The sequence below is a fragment of the Plecotus auritus genome (assembly GCF_963455305.1).
Source record: "Plecotus auritus genome assembly, chromosome: 4".
In the NCBI taxonomy this organism is placed as follows: Eukaryota; Metazoa; Chordata; class Mammalia; order Chiroptera; family Vespertilionidae; genus Plecotus; species Plecotus auritus.
The window spans coordinates 142504929-142527677 of record NC_137775.1 but is presented as its reverse complement, the minus strand read 5'-3'; the positions used below and the strand labels follow the sequence as shown (position 1 = coordinate 142527677).

General features: G+C 42.1%; 1 protein-coding gene across 3 annotated transcripts in view; it reads right to left on the bottom strand.

Annotated features, from left to right (window-relative positions):
* The window catches only part of CUL1 (cullin 1), a 100810-nt gene that overhangs the window by 13996 nt on the left and 64065 nt on the right, over positions 1 to 22749 (bottom strand). For all 3 annotated transcript variants that reach the window (XM_080663691.1, XM_080663690.1, XM_080663689.1), the window contains exons 8-9: positions 17905 to 18067; positions 16987 to 17117 (exon numbers count right to left, since the gene is read on the bottom strand). In XM_080663691.1, the coding sequence (XP_080519817.1) occupies positions 16987 to 17117; positions 17905 to 18067 (294 nt within the window). The remainder of the gene's footprint in view (positions 1 to 16986; positions 17118 to 17904; positions 18068 to 22749) is intronic.

Here is a 22749-nt window from a genome sequence, read left to right as displayed (position 1 = left end):
AATGTTAACGAGTTAGATCAAGAAAGAGTTTTGGTTCCCTTATCAAAACACATAGGGCATTTCCTTTATGGATATAGTAAAATATATTCCCACATCTGAAATTAAATACTAATCTCAAGCTTGTATGAAAAACAGTGATTTTTAAAATTATCTGAAAAATCAAAGGGATCAGAGAAAACAACATTATCCAAGGGATGGCTTTGCTTGCCACTTTTTGTTGTTAACAATTCACATTCTGGACTCTGGGTTGGGGAGAGCAATTGGTCAGTTACTGAAAAGTCAGCTGGCAGGTGGTGCTGAGGAATGTAGGATTCAGGGCTAATGAACCCTGGGCAAGGGCTGGGGGCCGAACATGGCAGTGAGGGCTGACTTGCTCACCAACCAAACAGAAGACTCCATGGACAAATAAAGGGAACTAGGAGGGGAAAGACCAGAGCCTGGGAGACAGGCAGGCAGCTGGGGGTCTATATAGACAGAGAAACATTATACTGGGAACAGAATGGAAAGGTCAGACACATGATTCTGGAGCGATGCAGAAGGAAAGTAGACAGACCCAAGTGATGATAAGAATAGAGCAGCTAATGCTGAGGGCTCGCTGCACACCAGCCATTGCTAAACCTGCACAGGGATGGTCACAGTCACCCCATGAGGTTGGTCCTATCGGTATCCCCATTTTACAGATGAAGAAACTAAGTCATGCCCGGCCTAACCGGTTTGGCTCAGTGGATAGAGCGTCTGCCTGCGGACTGAAGGGTCCCAGATTTGATTCTGGTCAAGGGCATGTACCTTGGTTGCGGGCACATCCCCAGTGGGGAGTGTGCAGGAGGCAGCTGATTGATGTTTCTCTCCCATCGATGTTTCTAACTCTCTATCCCTCTCCCTTCCTCTCTGTAAAAAAATCAATAAAATATATTTTTTTTTTTAAAAAAAGAAAGAAACCAAGTCGTGGTTAAGCATCTGATCAAGGCATTAAATGGTGGCAGAATCAGGCTGGAACCCAGGGAGCCCAACTCCCGAGTCAGCATCTCCTTCAGGGCTCTGCTGGGAGACATATGGGGGACAAGTCGGAGGACAGGAGAGGCTGAGCTTGGGCAGGAGGCCTGAGGGGCAGGGAGCTTAACTGGTTTCCAATTACCTGAAAGATATTAATCTTCAGAATTCAGGAATGAGAAACCAGAATTCCCCAAATTTTAACTACTCTACATTTTTTAACGCTTTATTTAATTGTTTTTCAATAGTAATAAGTAACCGTTAAGAGCAAATCACTGTTCTGTGATTAAAACTTATAGAGTTTCAGAGGTTTTCTATTGTAATAAAAATGCAAGGTTCACTTTTACTATGAACAATGTATTGTGACAAGATTAATCTCAGTATGTACAGTGGCCTCTACCTGATGTTTGAGAAGAGAACACATTAAAAGGGAACATACACAAAATAATTGCAAAATAAAAATCATGTGAGGTACTGGAAGCTACTACCACATGTATTTACTACCGAAACGTTGTCTATCTTATAAAGCAGCGGCATTAGCTGCCCCATCGGCTCATCTTACTCTTGTTTGATGACAACTATTCCAGACGTGGAAAAACATCCTCCATTCATAGAGCACCTCCCAAAACACCTCCCGGTGGGCACACACTGCACTCCACGTAAACTTGTTTCTTTAACCTGAAAATAGTGCCTGCTGGACTCACTTTTGGTTTTGCTTTGAAATTGCTAATGCTTTTGCCAATTCAGATTTTAGATCGCTTTCCGAGTTAATGTCAAATTATTTTATAACACTCACCTATTTTTCTTTTTGCATTTTTCTGTTATTTACAAAGAACTTTAGCCTACAGCAAGTATCCAAATACTAGCATTATTGGGGAGTATTAGAATAAGATAACAACAGTCAAGGTCACACAAAACCCAGTTAGAGGGCATGCGTTGTTGCCTCCTCCAAGGTCAATGTCAACACATTACAAAAAATTGCACATCAAAATCGCCAATTTAGTCCTAAGCGGTTTGGCTCAGTGGATAGTGTTGGCTTGTGGACTGAAAGGTCCCAGGTTCGATTCCGGTCAAGGGCATGTACCTTGGTTGCGGGCACATCCCCAGTGGGAGGTGTGCAGGAGGCAGCTGATCAATGTTTCTCTCTCATCGATGTTTCAAACTCTCTATCCCTCTCCCTTCCTCTCTGTAAAAAAGCAATAAAATATATTTTTTAAAAATTGCCAATTTAAGGACTTGTTTTGCTTTCAAAACTTGCTATTTCTCCCACAATCTCACAGGATTTACATAAAGTGTATTATGTACATCAACATATTAATATTTATTTTATTTGTAAGAATGACTCACCCTTAGCCACAGAAAGGGCCACTCTCACATCTCTAACTTGGCATCACCTACAAGACAACGGACTGGGAGGCTGAATGGCTTCCTAGCACATGCTCCAGTCCTGGCCCCCCACAACCTTCAACTTCCTTTGTACACTCCGGTGCCTCTGTCCTTGCTTTGGACTGTCATCAACGGAGTCCTTTGAACCAGGAATATCTGTGTTGACTATTATACTGGCAGGAGAATTATGCTGCTTTCCCTTGTTTTCCTGATCAATTTTTTCTTAGATTCAGGATTTGGAAAAATATAAATACCTCAAAATATCTTCCCCAAGGGCATAGATGTCTTCAGACTCCAATTTCAAGATTCTTTCTACTACAGGAGAAGATGCTGCCAGGAGTCTGGCTGGTAAGAAGTCAGGGTTTCAATGGAACCTACTAGGGGAAGAATGTGCTGCTGCACTGAGCCTTGGGAATCTGAATTCAGCACTTGAGATCCAGACAACAGGCACTTAGGAACCTGACAAGGGCATATGGAGCGGGCACACACTGGAAGAACACAGAGGAGAGGATTTTAAGGAAGGGGCAGTCAGCAGTGCCCCTTAGGGAAAAGGCATTCAGAGGGTGAGTGAGTAACCATCTTGAGGTAGACGAGGATCTTCTGGTGTTTCAGAGGCTCCACAGCTTGGGTATACAGGCCACAAAGGTAAGGAGCGGGAGGGAACATCGATTGGATCAAATGTGTTATTATCAAGGAAATGAAGACTTTCAATGTTTAAAAAGTGAAGGGAGCAGTGACCATTTGCTCATGACCGCTCTGTATTCAGTATACCAGAGCTCTCCACATAAGAAACCTGACACCACTCAGGGACGTCCCCGAGGGAGCCTGTTCAACTCCCCACTGAGCTCACACCCCAGTCCTGGGGGTGGTGGGGGTTTGTGTGTGTGGCAGGGGGATTGGGGGATGGAGAGGGAGTTTCCCCATCTCTCAGCTCCTGACCCTCTTCTGGATTGCTCTCTCTCCATTTTCCTTTTTTTTGAAATTTTATAATAGTTTATTTGAGTCAACCTGACAACATACACTGGGAAGAGAGATCTCAAATGTTCTGCTTCCATTTCTTTCAACAGCATAGTGTGGAAAAAAATTCTAATATATTCAAAATTACGAAGGTAGTAAAATGCACCCCCTGTGCTCATCTTCCAGCTTCAACAATGAACAAACACAAAACCCGTCCATTACGAAGTCTTTCTTGTTAACACTCTCTTCCCTCCACCCCACCACACCTACCGGTATCATTCTCCATCTCAAGTACCTACGACCGTAACTGGCATACTCACAACCACCTTCATCCTATCAGTCCATTTCTACACAATACTGAATTTTAGAAACAGAAATCGGCCTGGACCCCAAGGTTTCAGGTTCGATCCCTGGTCAGGGCGCATACAAGAATCAACCAATGAATGCATAAATAAGTGGAACAACAAATTGCTGTCTTTTTCTCTCCCTTCCTGGGGGCGGGAGGGGGGGGGTAGATAAACAGAACCTGATCTTGTCAGTTTCATACTTATTCCCTCCCCTGGTTTCCTCTGGGCTCAAGACCCAGATGGTATCATCAATATGGCTCAAAGGTGCCACTTTCCCTCCTGTCAGCCCAGAACTCTTGGGTTTTAGAATGGGTGGTGTTTACCATAAAGGGTCTTTGCTGTGTAGGCTCGTCCCCACCCCCCACCCCCGGCCCTGGTCTTATTAGCTCTAACTCTTCTATTGGTTTTGAGTATTTTCTCAGGGAAGCTCTCTGAACTTCCAAGATAGGTTAGGCTGCCCTGTTACATACCATACCTAAACCCACTGGAACACCAATCACACTGTGAGTTGTGGCTAAGGGCAGCCTCTCTTGCCAAAACCCTGTCCACTCCACTAACACCTGCTATGGGTAAGCGCCTAGGGCAGTGACATCCACCAACTCTCTTATAAGCATTATGGAATTATTACCTTTTATTCCACACTTGCACTAAAAGGATGAAGCCTCACAGAACTCACCTCCTATCTGATGCTATTTTAGACAACCAAGTGTACATGGCACATGAAGAGGTCTGTAGGCCTGGTCCGCTGAGAGCTGGCAGGTCTCAGAGCAGACTCTGAGGATCAATGGGCACCCTAATAATATCCTAACACAGCCAGAAGAGGTATTTCAAGGTGCAATAGGCTTGAGGGGACATGCTCAGCATTTCAGGCCTATAAGTTGGTGCTCTCCAATGACAGATCTGACCATTCCTTGGAAACCTGCTGTCACCCAGAGCCACTTGAGGCACCATTCTTCCTGTCCAGCCAGGACCGAACAAAGTTCCATTACAAAGGAGCTTTAAGAGAGTTCTGAGGACGGTCAGTCACCATCACAGAGCACCACAGGACACGGGCCTTGCTCGATGCTGACGGCCTTCCCTCGAGGCCACTCTACTTCGAGGAGGAAAGGGAAAGAAATGAAACCTCACTGATTAACAAAAATACAACATGCAATTCTTTGGAGTGGCACACGACTTTTCCCCATAAGCACTAGCACTTGGTCTTTGGTGTAACATTATCTCCTTACAAAACAGAGCAGAATTTCAAAGAAAGAACAACCACAAACCATCAACCGCAGAGAAAACGGGTAACAATCTGCAGGCATACACATTACACACTTTGACAATGACCTGTGGAAATTTTAACCTGGGTTGGCTTTCCCTATCACTCAGTGTGTTTCTGAGCCATTCCCCCAATTGCCAGCCTGTATGCAAAAGGGAATAAAATTCACTGACTTTGATATTAACTAATGGAAAAAACCCCACACCAAACTGGCAGATAAATGAGAGGGCTCAAATACTAATACAGTCAAACCTCGATTCTCAAACGTCTCCCATCTCAAACAATTCGCTTCTCAACCTGACAACCCTTTCATCATGCTGATAGCTATATGATCAGTCACAAGTCTCTCAGGCAACAAAGGAGCATGAGTCAGTTTACCGCTGTTAAAACCTCAGGATATTGTGCTGTGAATATTATTAAATTTTCATTTTTACTGTACATTTCCTTTCCTTTTTATTAAATTTTCATTTAAGTTTCATGTCCTTTTTGTTTTTAAAGTGCTTATTTATAGGTTAAACAGTACATTAGATGTGTGCTGTATATAAGAAAGTTTAAAATGGAATCATTTGGGGGGTCTGGAATGGATTAATTCAATTTATATTACTTGTAATGGGACAAAATATGATTCGGCTTTTGAACAGCCATGTGGAACGAAGTAAGTTCAAGAAACCGAGGTTCCACTGTACAATATTCTCCCATTTTCTTATGGGCCTTTCTACTCCATCATCCAACCTCTTTCTATCTGCAAAAATCAGCAGTTTTTCTGAGAGTGATTTAAAGTTTAAAATACCAAGACAAAAACCTAACAATTTTCCCACCTCTTTCTATTCTCATCCTTTTATCCTCTGTCCACGAGCTACTTTTTACTTCAATAATTTATATTCATCTTGTGATCATAGCTTAGTCTCAGACTATATAATAAATCTTTAAATTGATCTCTACTTGTGGATTCTGATAAACTTCTACAAATTCCTGGTCTCAGTCATGTAACTGTGGGCTTTTATTTCTGCCCTTGCCCCATCCCACCCTGGTTATCCCATGTTCTGGCTCAGACAGACGATGCCCTTTGGTATTACTCTATACGTGCTGAGCTCTAAGTTGACCACACACTGAATGATCAGAGGTGAAAACACTGAACTTTTTTTTTAATTGATTTCAGAGAGGAAGAGAGAAGGAAAGAGAGATAGAAACATCAATGACAAGAATCATTGATTCGCTGCCTCCTGCACACCCCCCTACTTACTGTGGATCGAGCCTGCAAGTCGTGCATGTGCCCCTGACCAGAAATGAACCCGGGACGCTTCAGTCCACAGGCTAATGCTCAAACCAGCTAGGGCTGAAAAGTGGAACTAAGTTAGACATGCCAGGAAAAACTGTGACTTCTCTAAGAGGAAGAAGGATGTCTCAGAAGTGTGCTCAAGAGGAGGAGCACTGCACACAGGAGGTAAGAGGGCGGCGGCTGCCCTAGCCAGCTTGGCTCAGTGGATAGAGCATTGGCCTGCGGACTGAAGGGTCCCAGGTTCAATTCTGGCCAAGGGCACATGCCTGGGTTGTGGGCTCGATCCCCAGTAGGGGGTGTGCAGGAGGCAGCCAATCAATGATTCTCTCTCATCATTGATGTATCGCTCTCTCCCCCCTTCTCCTTCTCCCTTCCTCTCTGAAATCAATAAAGAAATATATATTAAAAAAGAAAAAAGAAAAAAAGAGGCGGCTGCTTATCTCAACAGGGGCTGATGGTGAGACACCAGGTCAGGGGCAGTTTCTGGTCTTAAGCCAAGCAGGGGCCAGCTCGGGACTTGAAAATATATGGCAAAGATTAACCCCAAATTTAGTCTGACGTGGGTATAAAGTCAGATTGGGACAGGCAGCGGCTCCCATAATGGGCTTGCTTGCAAAAGGATTAAAGTCTTCCCCACAGATGAAAGAAAAAAGGGTTGCCCTAACCGGTTTGGCTCAGTTGTCGGCCTGCGGACTGAAGGGTCCCAGGTTCGATTCAGGTCAAGGGCATGTACCTGGGTTGCGGGCACATCCCCAGTAGGGGGCGTTGCAGGAGGCAGCTGATTGATGTTTCTCATCGATGTTTCTAAATCTCTATCCCTCTCTTTTGCTCTCTGTAAAAAATCAATAAAATATATTGAAAAAAAGAAAAAAAAGAAAAAAGGGTTTATCCTGAATATAAATATGAAACAATGAATCTTTTCTTAGTCCGATTATCCTAGACTGAAAATGGACACCTGTGTGCTTTTTCTTCTTGAGGAAATTATCATTCTCTCCACTCCATGGCAAGACAGAAAATAAACTCACCATTTTAGCTCTATGCCTTCTGAATCATTTACACCAGGGGTCCTCAAACTTTTTAAACAGGGGGCCAGTTCACTATCCCTCAGACCATTGGAGGGCCCGACTATAGTTAAAAAATAGTAAAATCAACCCCACACAGTCTAGGGTTTTCTCACCCCAGCCTCTTCATACAAGTTAAGATTTTATGGATGTGTATTTCATCTTCTGTCATCAAGGCCAAGTTAATGCCAATGTGAGGTTGCCTTGCTGATTTTAGCACTGCAGCATAGCATGAATAATCTCCCTTATTACCATCCACAGAATGGTTCAAATCAGGACTAAGTTATTTACACGGTTTACTCTGGAAGAGAAAGGGAACCTTGGATATACAAATCTGCCAGAAGCACCCAGTCCTGCTGTTACTCTGTTCTTGTAAGTTCACATACAATTGAGCTATTTTTTAAAAAATATATTTTTATTGATTTCGAGAGAGGAAGGGAGAGGGAAAGAGAGAGATAGAAACATCAATGATGACAGAGAATCATTGATCAGCTGCCTCCTGCATGCCCCCTACTGGGGATCGAGCCTGCAACCCGGGCACATGCCTTTGACTGGAATCAAACCCCGGACCCTTCAGTTGGTAGGCCAATGCTCTATCCACTAAGCCAAACCGGCCAGGGCACAATCAAGCTTTTACAATGATTTCTAACTCAACTTCTCAATCCAAACCACAGAACTTTTCCCTAATGCTGATAATGGCCTAGATTCACCGCTTAGTCTTCTACTAGAAACTATGTTAGTCAGAGCTACCCAATTTTACTTCTGCCTGTGAAACTCTCCATTTCAGGTGCTTCCTTTTATAAGCACCAGCATTCCCAGTCCTGAAAGCAACAGCCCCAGTAGCTCCTGAGATGACCCTCCCAAGTTGGCACCCAATTTCTCTCAAAGCTGCAAATAAACTTCTTTGTTCCCTGTCTCTGCAGCCTAGTACCCCCACTGTTAGCGTCCCTGTCTCTGCAGCCTAGCACCCCCCACTGTTAGACCAACAGCCTCCTGGACACCCAAGCGTCCACAAGCCCACATATGCTGATGATGGCTTACATCTCAGTCCCAGTAAACCTGGGACACTAAATCAAGATGCTGTTTCACGTTCCCATGAAGACAGAGAGTGATGGAACACCTGTAACCTGATTTATGTTTATTCACGCAGCTCTCTGTTGGGAAGTAACGACAAACCTCATTGCTGTGGAATTGTGTGTTAATTAAAAATTCAATATGGAATCAAGTGTGTCACCGAGCACTCATTAGCAAGTACTTACAAGTCTGTATTATTTGGCTGTTCCTGAGCTTTATTTTGGCATTTTGCTATAAGGGATGTCATGGAAATTATAAAGCCATCCCATGATCCGATGCCATATTTACTTGCACGTGTGGCGCTGATGACTGTCCACATTACTGGGGAAAGTATCCTGTTCTGAATCCAGGAATCCATTCCTGAGCTCCAGGCCACTCTTTGTGACCACTGTGAGTCACGGAGCTGACTGTCCTCCAGTGGCAAGCTCTTTTGGTTTCTGGAGGTGCATCTGTGACCCGCCACTAATGAGCACCAGACTTCTCCCAAGCATTTCAAGCACTACTTCACACTTAGCTTCGCTTATTTCCTATCACTTTTGCTACTAATTTATTTCACCTTTCCCGCTGTCTTTTATATATTGGGTATGCCGCCCTCATTCCTGCTGGGAACAATGAGGAGTATAATTAAAACCTAAGTATACTGAGACACTACTAGTATTCTGTACATGGCATTGTGTGGAGTCCTGAGGACACAAAGATGGATGAAGCCATCCCTATAGAGGCCGCTTACACAGACATCAGACATAGAGTAGTGTGAATGTCACATAAATAGTCTAACATGCTATTATTTCAAAGGGGTGATAGAGAAAGGTTATATGGAAGAAATGGCAGTTAAGCTGGATTCTGAAAGATAAATAGGTATGTAACAGGTAGAAAAAAGGATGGTGTCTAAGCAGAGAAAAAATGGCAGGCACAGAGGTTTTTTTAAAATATATTTTTTATTGATTTTTTACAGAGAAAAAGGAGAGGGATAGAGTTAGAAACATCGATGAGAGAGAAACATCAATCAGCTGCCTCCTGCACACTCCCTACTAGGGATGTGCCCACAACCAAGGTACATGCCCTTGACCGGAATCGAACCTGGGACCCTTCAGTCCACAGGCCGACGCTCTATCCACTGAGCCAAACCAGTTAGGGCCAGAGGTTTATTTTTAAAACAGTGAGGGTCCATCCGTTTAGGTGAGAGAGAGGATGTGAATAAAGAGTAATGGAGCCCTGGCTGGATGGCCTGGTTGGTTGGCGCATTGTCTCGTATACCAAAAGGATGCAGGTTCAATTCCCAGTCACGGAATTTATGGGAGGCAACTTATCGATGTTTCTCTTTCTCTGCCTCCCTCCCTCTCTAAAATCAATAAACATACCCTCAGATGAAGAGTAAATAAGTAAATAAATGAGGGACGGAGGACAAAACTGGAGAGGAGGTGGTGGCCATGTGGCAGCTGTCTCCTCTGCACCACCACCACCATCATCAATGCACACTTGTGTGGGACGCTGCAAGAGGCAGGAGCACCGTGCAGGCCACGTGACAGCAGGTGGTGCTGGGGGCACCGGGAGCTAACAGTTCTACTGGAACAAGAAGCTGATCAGAATGAGGCAACTTAGAAGACGGTTTTGTTTAATATTGTAGATCTAATATGTCATCGTAGGGAAGAGGTTCTATTTTGCCTCATTTAAAACAAATGAATATGGAATAAAATTGTTAATGCATTAAGTAGCATTTTTGAAAGATTAAACTGCTCAGTGTTATGAGGAATAAACAGGAACAGGAGAGATGAAAGACCATTAGCGAGATGAAGTAATGGGGCCCAGCCTGAGATGGCAGCTTTGGGACTGGAAAGAAAATGCTCAGAGAGCAAGGAAATGCCATGTCTACACTCTGACTCCTCAGAAAGGACAGACTTGAGACAAGTTGCTGCTGCGGCAGGTGATAGGCAGGCTGCCTCCTGGTTTGAGAGAATTCTGACTGGTATCCAGACTCAGTAAGAAATTATCCCATATTGGATTATTTTTTTTAAAATATATTTTATTGATTTTTTTAAAGAGAGGAAGGGAGAGGGATAGAGAGCTAGAAACATCGATGAGAGAGAAACATCGATCAGCTGCCTCCTGCACAACCCCCACCGGGGATGTGCCCGCAACCAAGGTACATGCCCTTGATCGGAATCGAACCTGGGACCCTTCAGTCCGCAGGCCAACGCTCTATCCACTGAGCCAAACCGGTTTCGGCCCATATTCGATTATTAATGTTGCCACAGGTCAAGGAGAAAGCGGGGGGGTGGGGGTGGGGGTGGTGGAGGAACATCCTACCCAGTTGCCACCTTTGTGCTGACAATCAGAGGAAGGAAGACGTGTGTTTAAAATGAACCAGTCAACTAAATACAGCCAACTGGAAATGAGGTCATGGGGATTCGATGAGAGGCATTTCAATGGAGAATTCTTCACATTAAGGAATGCCGTAAGTGCTTGTTGAATGAATGAAAATAATGATTTCAATTTTATCTGTAACATTTGTTGGCCCTCTGAGTTGCAACACTAACCAGCATCATGCAACTAGTTACTTTGGGAGATCATACACACACACACACACACACACACACACACACACACACACACACACACACACGTATGTATGTATCTATATCCTCCTATATAATAGAGATAATATGCAAATTGATCGTCACTCCAACACACAAGATGGCTGCCCCCATGTGGTCAACGATGGCTGCCACAAGATGGCCGGCAGGGGAGGGCAGTTGTGGGCAATCAGGCCTACAGGGGAGGGCAGTTGTGGGTGATCAGGCCTGCAGGGGAGGGCAGTTAGGGGTGACTGGGCCTGCAGGGGAGGGCAGTTGGGGGGGACCAGGCCTGCAGGGGAGGGCAGTTAGGGGCGACCAGGCCGGCAGGGGAGGGCAGTTAGGGGCAATTGGGCCAGCAGGGGAGCAGTTAGGAGTTGATCAGGCTAGCAGGGGAGTGTTTAGGGGTGATCAGGCTGGCAGGCAGAAGCAGTTAGGGGCAATCAGGCAGGCGAGCAGTTGGCAGCCAGCAGTCCTGGATTGTGAGAGGGCAGTCAAACATTCCTTGAGGGAGAGAGAAACCAAGATGGCGGCATAGGTAAACACCTAAACTGCTGCCTCGCACAACAATTTCAAAACTACAACTAAAAGACAGAACGGACACCATCCAGAACCACAGGAAAGCTGGCTGAGTGAAAATTCTACAACTAGAAGGAAAGAGAAAAGCTCACAGAGAATTGGAGGTACGGCAAAGGGTCTTTGTGCGCGCAGAGAGGAAGGGAGGCTGAGAGCCTGGCTGACTTTCTCTGGCGGAAGGGGGAAGGAAGCCTCCGACCGCACTGAACCCCAGTTCTGACTGCACTGAACCCCAGTTCCGGGCGAACTCCTGGGGACCCACGCTCTTACGGGGGGAGTCTGGACTCTCGGGCAAAGACTCGAGCTGGGAAAGGCAGAAGTCTGAAGGCGCACGCGGGCCAGTGCGCACAAAGGCTGCGGAGGTTGCCACAGGCTTTCCCTAGTGGAAGGGAGTCAGAGGATCCTGACTGCACTGAGCCCCAGTTCTGACTGCAGTGAACCCCAGTTCCAGGCGAGCCCCTGGGGACCCACGCTCTTGTGGGGGGAGTCTGGACTCTTGGGCGGAGACTCAGGAGCCGGGGAAGGCGGAGGACTGAAAGTGCTCACGCGCGCGCGTGCCAGTGCGCACAAAGGCTGCGGAAGTTGCCACAGGCTTTCCCTAGTGGAAGGGAGTCAGAGGATTCTGACTGCACTGAGCCCCAGTTCTGACTGCAGTGAACCCCAGTTCCAGGCGAGCCCCTGTGGTCCCACGCTCTTGTGGGGGGAGTCTGGACTCTCAGGCGGAGACTCGAGCTGGGGAAGGCGGAGGACTGAAAGCGCACGTGCGCGCAAGGGCAAGGCTGACAGGAAGCCAAGACTGAGACTCCACCCCATCCAAGCTGAGCACAGAGGCTATTGCAATTTGGCAAGTCTAATCCTATAAGGCTGTCTCCAGCACCGAACTTCTCCCAGCATAGACACAGCTGATCCTTACAGCCAACTGGCCCGGAGGTCAATTCTTCCCAGTGATACCAACAACAATAAAGACTTAATTACAACAAGGCTGTACACACAGTCCACAAAGGGGTGCACCAAGAGTGTCCACCTCAGGTTAACTGGGGAAGCAGACCCACTGGGCCATATTGGAAACCTAGCACAAATATCTACCTTACCAACTCAGGGAATCAGTGAAAATGCGGGGTCAAAGAATCAGATCACAAACGAAAGAAATGGAGGAAAACAAACGACTGGATATAGAATTCAAAACCACGGTTATAAGACTTTTTAAGAATATCCTAGAAAAGGCCGATAAATACAACGAGACCCTCGAAGATATGAAAAAGGACCAACTAGAAATTAAACATACACTGACTGAAATAAAAAATATTATACGGAGACCCAAAAACAGAATAGAGGAACACAAGAATCAAGTCAAAGAATTGAAATACAAAGAAGCAAAAAACACTCAACCGAAAAAGCAAAAAGCAAAAAAAAAAAAAATTCCAAAAAGTTGAAGATAATGTAAGAAGACTCTGGGACAACTTCAAGCGTACCAACATCAGAATTATGGGGGTGCCAGAAGAAGAGAGAGAGCAAGATACTGAAAACCTATTTGAAGAAATAATGACCGAAAACTTCCCCCACCTGGTGAAAGAAATAGACTTACAAGTCCAGGAAGCCCACAGAACCCCAAACAAAAGGAATCCAAAGAGGACCACACCAAGACACATCATAATTAAAATGCCAAGAGCAAAAGACAAAGAGAGAATATTAAAAGCAGCAAGAGAAAAACAGTTAATTACCTACAAGGGAGCACCCATACGACTGTCAGCTGACTTCTCAACAGAAACTATGCAGGCCAGACGGGAGTGGCAAGAAATTTTCAATGTGATGAATAGCAAGAACCTACAACCAAGATTACTCTACCCAGCAAAGCTATCATTCAGAATTGAAGGGCAGATAAAGAGCTTCACAGATAAGAAAAATCTGAGGGAGTTCATCACCACCAAACCAGTATTATATGAAATGCTGAAAGGTATTCTTAAAGAAGAGGAAAAAGAAGAAAAAAGTAAAGAGAAAAATTATGAACAACAAATACATATCTATCAACAAGCGAACCTAAAAATCAAGTGAATTAAAAACCTGAGGAACAGAATAATCTGGTGAATATAATAGAATCAGGGGCATAGAAAGGGAGTGGACTGATAATTCTCAGGGGGAAAGGGGTATGGGGGGTTCAGGAAGAGACTGGACAAAAATCATACACCTATGGATGAGGACAGTGGGGGGGAGGTAAGGGCATAAGGTGGGGTGGGAAATGGGTGGAGGGGAGCTATGGGGGGAAAAAGGAGAAATAATTGTAATAATCTGAATAAAGATTTATTTAAAAAAAAAACACAAAAAAAACAAACATTCCTTGAGGGGTCCCAGATTGGAGAGGGTGCAGGCTGGGCTGAGGGACACCTCTCCCTGTGCAAGAATTTTGTACACCGGGCCTCTAGTGTACAATAATTGTAATGATTTTTACTAATTCAAATAATCTACTGGGTTTTTCAGCATCAGTGGGTTATGGGAAAAAATCATGGCTTGTGTCACAACATATCTTCTACATTTTACCACAGATGTGATGAAAATTAATGCCTATTGAAAATTACAATTTAGCAGCTGTATTAATTCTTTCTTACAAGTATTTAAACACCTATTATGTGCCAGGCTAAGCACTGGGTACACATGCTCTTTCTGAGCACTTTCCCATCATAGGTGAATGAAGGCAGCAGCATAACTCAGACCTGGAGACTGTGCCAGCACCCATGCACCAGTCAGATGGCCCTGCAAACTTGTGAGTCCACTGAGACTTCAGAAATAAAGAGAATAAAACAAAAATTCAGGGAGAAAAAACTTCCTTTGAAGAAAATAGAGGTACTTGCTTTCATAAAGAAAAATGTTTCTTTACTAGGAAAAAACAACAACAAAAAAACAGTTTCATGAGTCCAACAGAAAAGGTTCATAGCCCTGGTTGGTGTGGCTCAGTGGTAGAGCATCAGCACTCACACCAAAGGGTCTCGAGTTCAATTCCTGGTCAAGGATGGGGGGTGGTGGTGCAGGAAGCAACCAATTGATGTATCTCATATTAATGTTTCTACACCCCCCCCCCCCCGCACACACACACACACTTTCTCTAAAAAAATCAATGGAAAAATATTCTTGGATGAGGAATAACAACAACAAAAAGTTCTTCTGGAAATAATTACAATCAATAACGTATTAAAAAAGAAATCTGACTTTTGAAAGTTAAAGCAGCTGCAATACATGTTCACAATTACTCTTTATACAATTACTTTCATGGGGAAAACCCTGTTTAGGTTTTTCAATTCATGTTAATTTAATGGATGACTTTTAAGTAATACAAGTACTATTTAAAAGCTTAATTTCTAGTAAAATATTAACTGCTGGTTTGTTTGTGCCGTTTCCTGTTGGCAGATGAAGTTTCCACAAATAGAAAAACAATTTTACCCAGAACCTGGACTTTTTGCTTTAACTGGCTATGAAAAACTAAACATCTGATTCAAGACTCACTGACCATGTCAGCTGACTGCATCCAAATGAAAAAGAAAACAATAGTATTTGAGAATTACGAATGATTACTTCTCCAATCTAGGCCCTTACTCTGGTTTGGAAAAGGCAGACATTAGAAATAATATCCCATTATTTTATGAAAACAAAAAAGCAAATTATTTTTAACCTAATTATATTCACTTAGAACACAAGTGCCCTGAGGCCAGCCTCACATCTAATATACAACAGTTTACATGGAAAAGCACACTTGCTTCATTTATCTGAACTACTCTAATCCACATCCGAAGAAACAGACTCAGCATTGAACTCATTTCAAGGAAAGTTGGCTTTTAACTTGTCTCTGTGCCCATACAACTAAGTTGAGCTTTGATTTAGTAACTGTGAAAACACCTTACATTATTGAAACAGTATATTCATCAAGTTAGCCCCCTCTGGATCACATGTATGTATGTATGTATGTATGTGCACATGTGTGTGTATATCAAGCCCTTTAAAAAGGAACACTTAGTTTGCAATAAGGAATGTCAAGATGCAAGAAAAGTTTATAAAATTAAAATTGTATACAATGGTAAAAACTGTAGTCATCACTGCTGAGCACGTGGAATTAATAACCACTTTAACAACTATTTTATTCATAAAACCCCTTACATAGTCACTATCATTATTCCATTTCTTTTTAAACTGACAGGAAGATCCCAAAGATCCCAGTTAGTGCTGGGGGTTGGGGGGGACAGGACAGGACTGGAGAGAGAGAGAAAGAGAGAGAGAGAGAGAGAGAGAGAGAGAGAGAGTGAGTGTGTGTGTGTGTGTGTGTGTTGGGATTTGCACCTGGACAAGCTGTCCTGGTCTGCACTCAATGGCCCCACTGCCACACCACTCATGTCCCAGGGCTAGGACTTCATTTTTAAACTTATACTAAAAACTAGAGATCTTTTTCACAAAACCCACTACTAAGCCAGTTCCTTCCCATCTTTTAAGTATAAAATTATTTCATAAACCTAGAAGAAGGGGTTTGCATTCATTCCCCCTAGTAAGACATAGATATGACAAAGAGTGAGGCAGCAACCCCCATAATTAAAAATGGAAAAGGAAGCCAGTTGGTGTGGCTCAGTGGTTGAGCCGTCTCCCATACACTAAGAGGTCACTGATTCGATTACTGGGCAGGGCAAATCCCTAGTAGAGGGTGTGTGGGGGGCAGATGACAGCTCAGTGATGTTTCTCTCTCTCCCTTCTTCTCTCTCTTAAAAAAAAAAAATCAATAAAAACATACTTTTAAAAAAAAGTGGAAAAGGAGTCTTCCAAAGACAGCAGGGACATAGAAAAATTTAAAAACATATTAAAAAAAAGTAGTATGGTAAAAAATAATTAAACACAATAAAATCAGAGAGATGAAAAGTTATCTGATACAGACATAGCCCTATGTTCTAGAAACTTTTCACCATTAGTTCTCCCAAACACTATTAGAATTAAAGTTCACAATAGGGACAAAACTGAAAACAACATACCTGTCTCAGAAATAGATACTTCCTATGTAACATTATTACCTGAATTACAAGGTAATCTAGAAGGAATATTCTATGCACCTCCTGCGGCAGGGTGAGTGGAGGAGAAATGCTATACATTTCTGGGCCTTTCCAGGACAAACAGCCCTGTGACCCTCAACTGGAGAGCAGTTCTCGGGTCAAAGTTCCTGAAAGGCACAGCCTGTGGCCTGTGACTGACAGAGCCTGTTCTTTCTATGAAAGAATCTTCTGTATATAGAATGTAATAGTGAGAAGACATAAAGGAAAAAATACATAAAGAAATGACATCCTTAATGCCTAAAAAGCGCCAGAGAAGAGTTTCTGGAGGTGTTTACTACATACGTGTTGTGAACCGTCTTTAAAAAGCCACATGAGGTTCTCTCTGGGAGTCTAGTGAACGAAGACACTGCACACACAAGTGGAGACGCGTAGGCCCAACTGCAGTTCCGTTAAATAGTACTTACATTTAAAGCAGCTTCTCCACACTTTTCAATTGCTGCAAGACCCTGATTATGAATATGTGTCTCCAAAAGTTTTTTCAATTCTCCTAGGCCGTCCTGGATTCGAGATACAAGATTATACATGCGACCCAAATCTGAAAGAAGAAGGCACCACCTTTATGCACCAAGGCAAACTCTGCATATCCACCCTACTAAGTATGTGTTTATACTGAGATGTGCAATACCCTGAAATAAGATAACCGTATTTTTATGAGTTTTATTTCCCCCTTACCATAAGAATCCACTAACATAATAGAAAAAAAATCTTTTTGTCAGGAAACATCTGATGCTTCCTAAGCATTGAAACAAAATTTATGCCTAGCACATAATAGGCACTCACACATCTGCTGTACAAAATGAATAATTTAAGGGAATACAAATATCCACCTCAACTATATAAACAAATGAGTCACAAAAGGGCCCCAAAATTCCTCATTTATTGTATGTATGGCATATGGTTAGTTTATGACAGCCAAAGAAGAAAAATCCCAAATCCCCAAATCAATCTTTTACTGAGCTCCTAACACATCCCAGTAAAATATGGGAGGGATAAGAAAAAGGCAGAACAATCAATAATCACCTTTTCATCTTGAAGAATTTTCAAAAGAAAAATATTCAAGAAATTGGGGGTGATATAATTTAATACTAAAGTTGTAGAACAAGCTATATTTCAAATTAAACATGAAAAGATGCTCTTCCCCGAGGCATACCCAAAACACTCTCCAGAGGTCCAAAATCAATACACAACAAGGTAGACACTCATACATTAATCTTTTAAAAACTGACTGATGGTTGTAACGCTTTAATTCTGAGTCAAGAATTCCACTTTCAAAACCACAGATCGTAATAAGCATCTACAGGTTTGGAGTCGCAGAGGCTCACCTTCATTTTTGTCAGCATCCAGCAAGTTCTGAAACTCTGTGTGGAAAATCTCCAGGTGCTTCTCAATGAGCACCTGCTCGCACTTCCTTGCTAGCTCGTCCTGAGTGCTTTCGTGAAGGTAGACCTGCACTCTCCGTTGCTCCTCGAGCAGACGGGCCTCTGCCTGGAGGAGTTAATTCAAGTGAGAGGTCTGATTTCTTTTTCATTTTAAACTATTACATGGAAAACAGCAAATTAAAACTCACAAACATACTCTAATAAAATACTATCTAAAAAAAGGCGGGGAGAGGTACTTTGATTTTAGGATGAATCCCAGCCATATTTAAGGGGTCACTGATGTGTTCCATTTTCTCTGCAAAATAACATTTCCCCTTCAAACTCCTCTTTTAATGACTTAATGAGGTTATAATGATCCATTTTCTTCCTTTTATGTGTGGCATTTCACTTTTGGGGGTAAAACCTCTATTTGACACTGAGAAACCTATAGATGCTTCCTCTATGTAGAACACTAAGAACCACTACTTTTGACTGGAAGCTACTTGGAGTAGAAATGACCACATGGAAATAATTATTAGTAATAACACATTTTTTTTAAATTTTAAGAAAAACATTATGGCCAATCTCTGGCCAATCATTAAATTTATGCACCTCTGAAATCTACTGCATTACTTATGAGTCTCAATTTCTCACATTGTCCTTCAAAAAGAAACACACACACAAAGATACAATTTAACAGAATAGCAAAATTAATCAAAGTAATAAATTTTACAATACATCATACAAAAAATATGTGTGGTGTAAGGTTTCACAGAGGAACTACTAAATTACCAAAGAAAAAAAGATATTTTAATGATAATGAAATTATTCAAGTGATCTGAAATAAGAGAAACAAAAACTATATATTTTGTACTATAAGAATGCCAATACTCTCCAAATGATTTTTAAATTTGGCATAATTTTGGAGAACTCTGGAAAAATTCAACTGGAAGAATAAACACCCAAGAGCCAAGAAAACATAAAATAAAATAAAAAAACAATTAGAACTTGCAACTGTCAAGACTTAATAACAATGAGACAACTGTTTGAACTACAGAAGTTAGATCCATGTACATTCTAAATAGTTAATTGTGAACAATAAACTTGAAAAGTATCTGTAGTATGTATCAAAGGTCAATATCCTTAATATATCCTTAATATATCCTTAATATATAATGATCTCTGAAAAAGATCATTATATCTAAATGCTTCCTATCTAAAAAATCAATGAATATAGCCAAATAAAAACATGGGAAAGGAAAAGGAAGAAACAATTTACAAATGAAGAAATAAAAAAACTTCAAGCTTTCAATAAGAGCTAATTAGTTAAATTATATAGCATATTTGGTTAATGAAATACTATTTTCCAGTAAAATAAACATAAAAATAACGCTGATATAACAGATCATTGTTGAAAAAAAGAAGTTACAAAAAACCTGACAGCATTATCCCAATTTGATTTAGTATTCATACTTAGTAATAGCGTCCCAGGCTTATACGTTTGTTTTACTTATACAGTATTTCCCAAAAAGTCTATAGTTAACGTGTATTTTTTTCTGATTACAAAGTTATTTTAAAAAACAGTAAGAGATCTTTATGTGCTTGAACTCAGAAGTTCTACATTAAGAACCTGCTGCTTCCTATCTAATGTTTCATTAAGCCGGATACATGAAGAGCTAAAGCTGATGAAATACAGGACATGTAAACCCCAAAGTGCCACTTTTTCTGTTTTAAGTTAAATCATTTCCTGGAAGAACATAATCACTTTGGGCAGCAAAAATTCATCTCTTAAAAACTTTGCCTTCTCCAGCAGCAACCTTTTATCCCTTCCCAAACAGGGCTGATTTATTCTGGGGGCATAGGCTCCCCACTTCTTGGTCTACAAAGTGGAAGGATTCTACAGACCCTTCCTGCAGCAGCCCAGAGGGAAGGGAACCATAACTGGTACCCAAGGGGCCTCAGCAATCACTTATTTTATACACAACTAAAGAAACCAAGGTCCTAGGTGTTATATTGTTGTAGTATTAGGTTTCAGGCTAGACATTCTTTGTTGATTTTAAGTCAAGCTCTTGATTGTCACTGTACTTGGAGAAAAGTATATTAGAATACCAAGATCAAAATCAAAACGACTAAATATAACTATCCTGTCCCTAATAATTCTATTAGAATCAGTTTGCAGTAAAAACAACAATAACAAAAAAAGGTAAGGCAACAATTTTCAACCAGTGTGCTGTAAAATTTTAAAAACATGCAATACTTGCCCGCCGCCATAGCTCATTGGTTGAGCGCCAACCTATGAACCAGGAGGCCACGGTTCAATTACGGGTCAGGGGACATGCCTAGGTTGCAGGCTCGACCCCAGTGGGGGTGTATGCAGGAAGCAGCCTATCAGTGATTCTCATCATTGATGTTTCTATCTCTCTCTCCCTTTTCCTTCCTCTCTGAAATCAATAAAAATATATTTAAACAAACAAACAAACAAACAAACAAAAAACAACAACACGCAATACTTGACTATTTAGTCAAGGAGACCAACCTCTTTTGCAATTGTCAAATTTTAAAAAATGACAACAACCAACACAAAGATAACTGCCTGGTGTGAATGAGTCAAAATTATACCTATTTTATTGTGTCAGATCAGCAAAAAATGTATTTTTTTTGGCGTCCTGCAGAATTTCAATAATTAGTATATGTGTGTCATGAGATGAAAAAGGTTGAAAATGGCTGAAGTAATATATAATTTATTTTTTTTAGGTTTTTAAAAATGACATTAGAAACCTAGAGTAGTCAGAGACATTTTTGTAGCTCAGATTAGTCTCAGTGACAAGACTGCAAGATACATTAAAATACTGATGTGGCTAAGGGTTGCTCCTTCATTGAAGCCTCCTTAGAAAGAGAAGCCAAAGATCCTCCAGACCTTCCACTCATGACACAGAAAAGGGGACAGAGACCCCCAGAGTATGTGGACATTCAGTCCAATTTGGCTGCTGAAAGCAGAATATGAATTTCTCGATATTCATGCTTTATCTCAGTATTGTTCATGAGTTTTATATTCTATTTCCTGATAGCATGTTGTAATATAAATGTAATTCCACCTTAAGTCACTGAATAAAATGGGCCACCTTTATCCTGTGGTATTGCACATACCCAGACATATGGAGATTTTGATCAATGCACAGGTATAGTAACAAACACATCATGCTTTGCTGTTTGCCAAATATAACATGTATATCTGCAATAGCTTATTATTCCCATTTTACAGTTGAAGAATCTGGGAAACAGAAGATTAAGGTCAATCCCCTAGTAAATGGTGGAGTGGGGATTTAAAACTAGACTTATAGCCCAGTTTTGAGATGTGTAGGTAAGAGCAGAACTGTTTACATGGTTAATTCCAACTTTACGCTCATAGATTCTATGCGTAAGGACTTCCTGAATGTGATGGAAATCGTGTTTGATAAGATCCAATCGATTTGGACCAAACCTTTAACCCTCTATAAAGAAATCCACTCTAAGAAAACCTGGAAGGCAGGCCCTGGGTTAAAACACCCAGGCCATTACAAATCTTTGCTCTTCACGTTGCCATTGGTTTCATGCCTAATTTTATTTTATTTTTTATTATTATATATATATTTTTTATTGATTTTTTTTTTTTTTTTTTTACAGAGAGGAAGGGAGAGGGATAGAGAGTTAGAAACATCAATGAGAGAGAAACATCAATCAGCTGCCTCCTGCACACCCCCTACTAGGGATGTGCCCGCAACCAAGGTACATGCCCTTGAGTGGAATCGAACCTGGGACCCTCAGTCCACAGGCCGATGCTCTATCCACTGAGCAAAACCGGTTAGGGCTATTATTATATTTTTAAAATATATTTCTTTATTAATTTCAGTGAGGAAGGGAGAAGGAGAGAGAGATAGAAACATCAATGATGAGAGAGAATCATGGATCGGCTGCCTCCTGCACACCCCCACTGGGGATCAAGCCCGCAACCTAGGCATGTGCCCTTGGCTGGAATCAAACCTGGGACCCTTCAGTCCGTAGGCTGACGCTCTATCCACTGAGCCAAGCTGGCTAGGGCCCATGCCTAATTTATTTTATTTTATTATTATTATTTTTTAATAGCTGCCTCCTGCACACCTCCTACTGGGGATGTGCCCACAACCAAGGTACGTGCCCTTGACTGGAATCGAACCTGGGACCTTTCAGTCTGCAGGCTGACGCTCTATCCACTGAGCCAAACCGGTTTCAGCCCCATGCCTAATTTTAAAAACTAACTGCTGCCCTAGCCAGTCCGGATCAGTGGATAGAGCGTTGGCCTGCGAACTGAAGGGTCCCGGATTCGATTCCGGTCAAGGCATGTGCCTTGGTTGCAAGCCTGCTCCCTGGCCCTGGTCGGGGTGTGTGTGGGAGGCAACCAATCAATGTGCCTCTCTCATACCGATATTTCTCTCTCTGTGTCTATACCTCTCCCTTCCACTCTCTCCAAAAAAAATCAATGGAAGAATATCCTCAGGTGAGGATTAACAAAGGCCCTGCTTGGGGCGAGCTTATCGTCTAAAAAGCTGATTTCCTTGCACCAGGATACTACACTTCTCAGGGCGGGTGCTGGTAGGACCTCGGTCCATGTCAAAGTTCATGGAAAGAACAAGGCTCACCCACTGCTGTGGATGTGCACCTTGAGTAATAAATAAATGGCCCCATTTTTAAAACATGCATCATTTTAAAAGACTCACCATAGAGTTCCATAAAAGATGCATTTATAAAAAATACACTGCCAAACTAAAATGAAATAACAGGCAATGCTAAGAT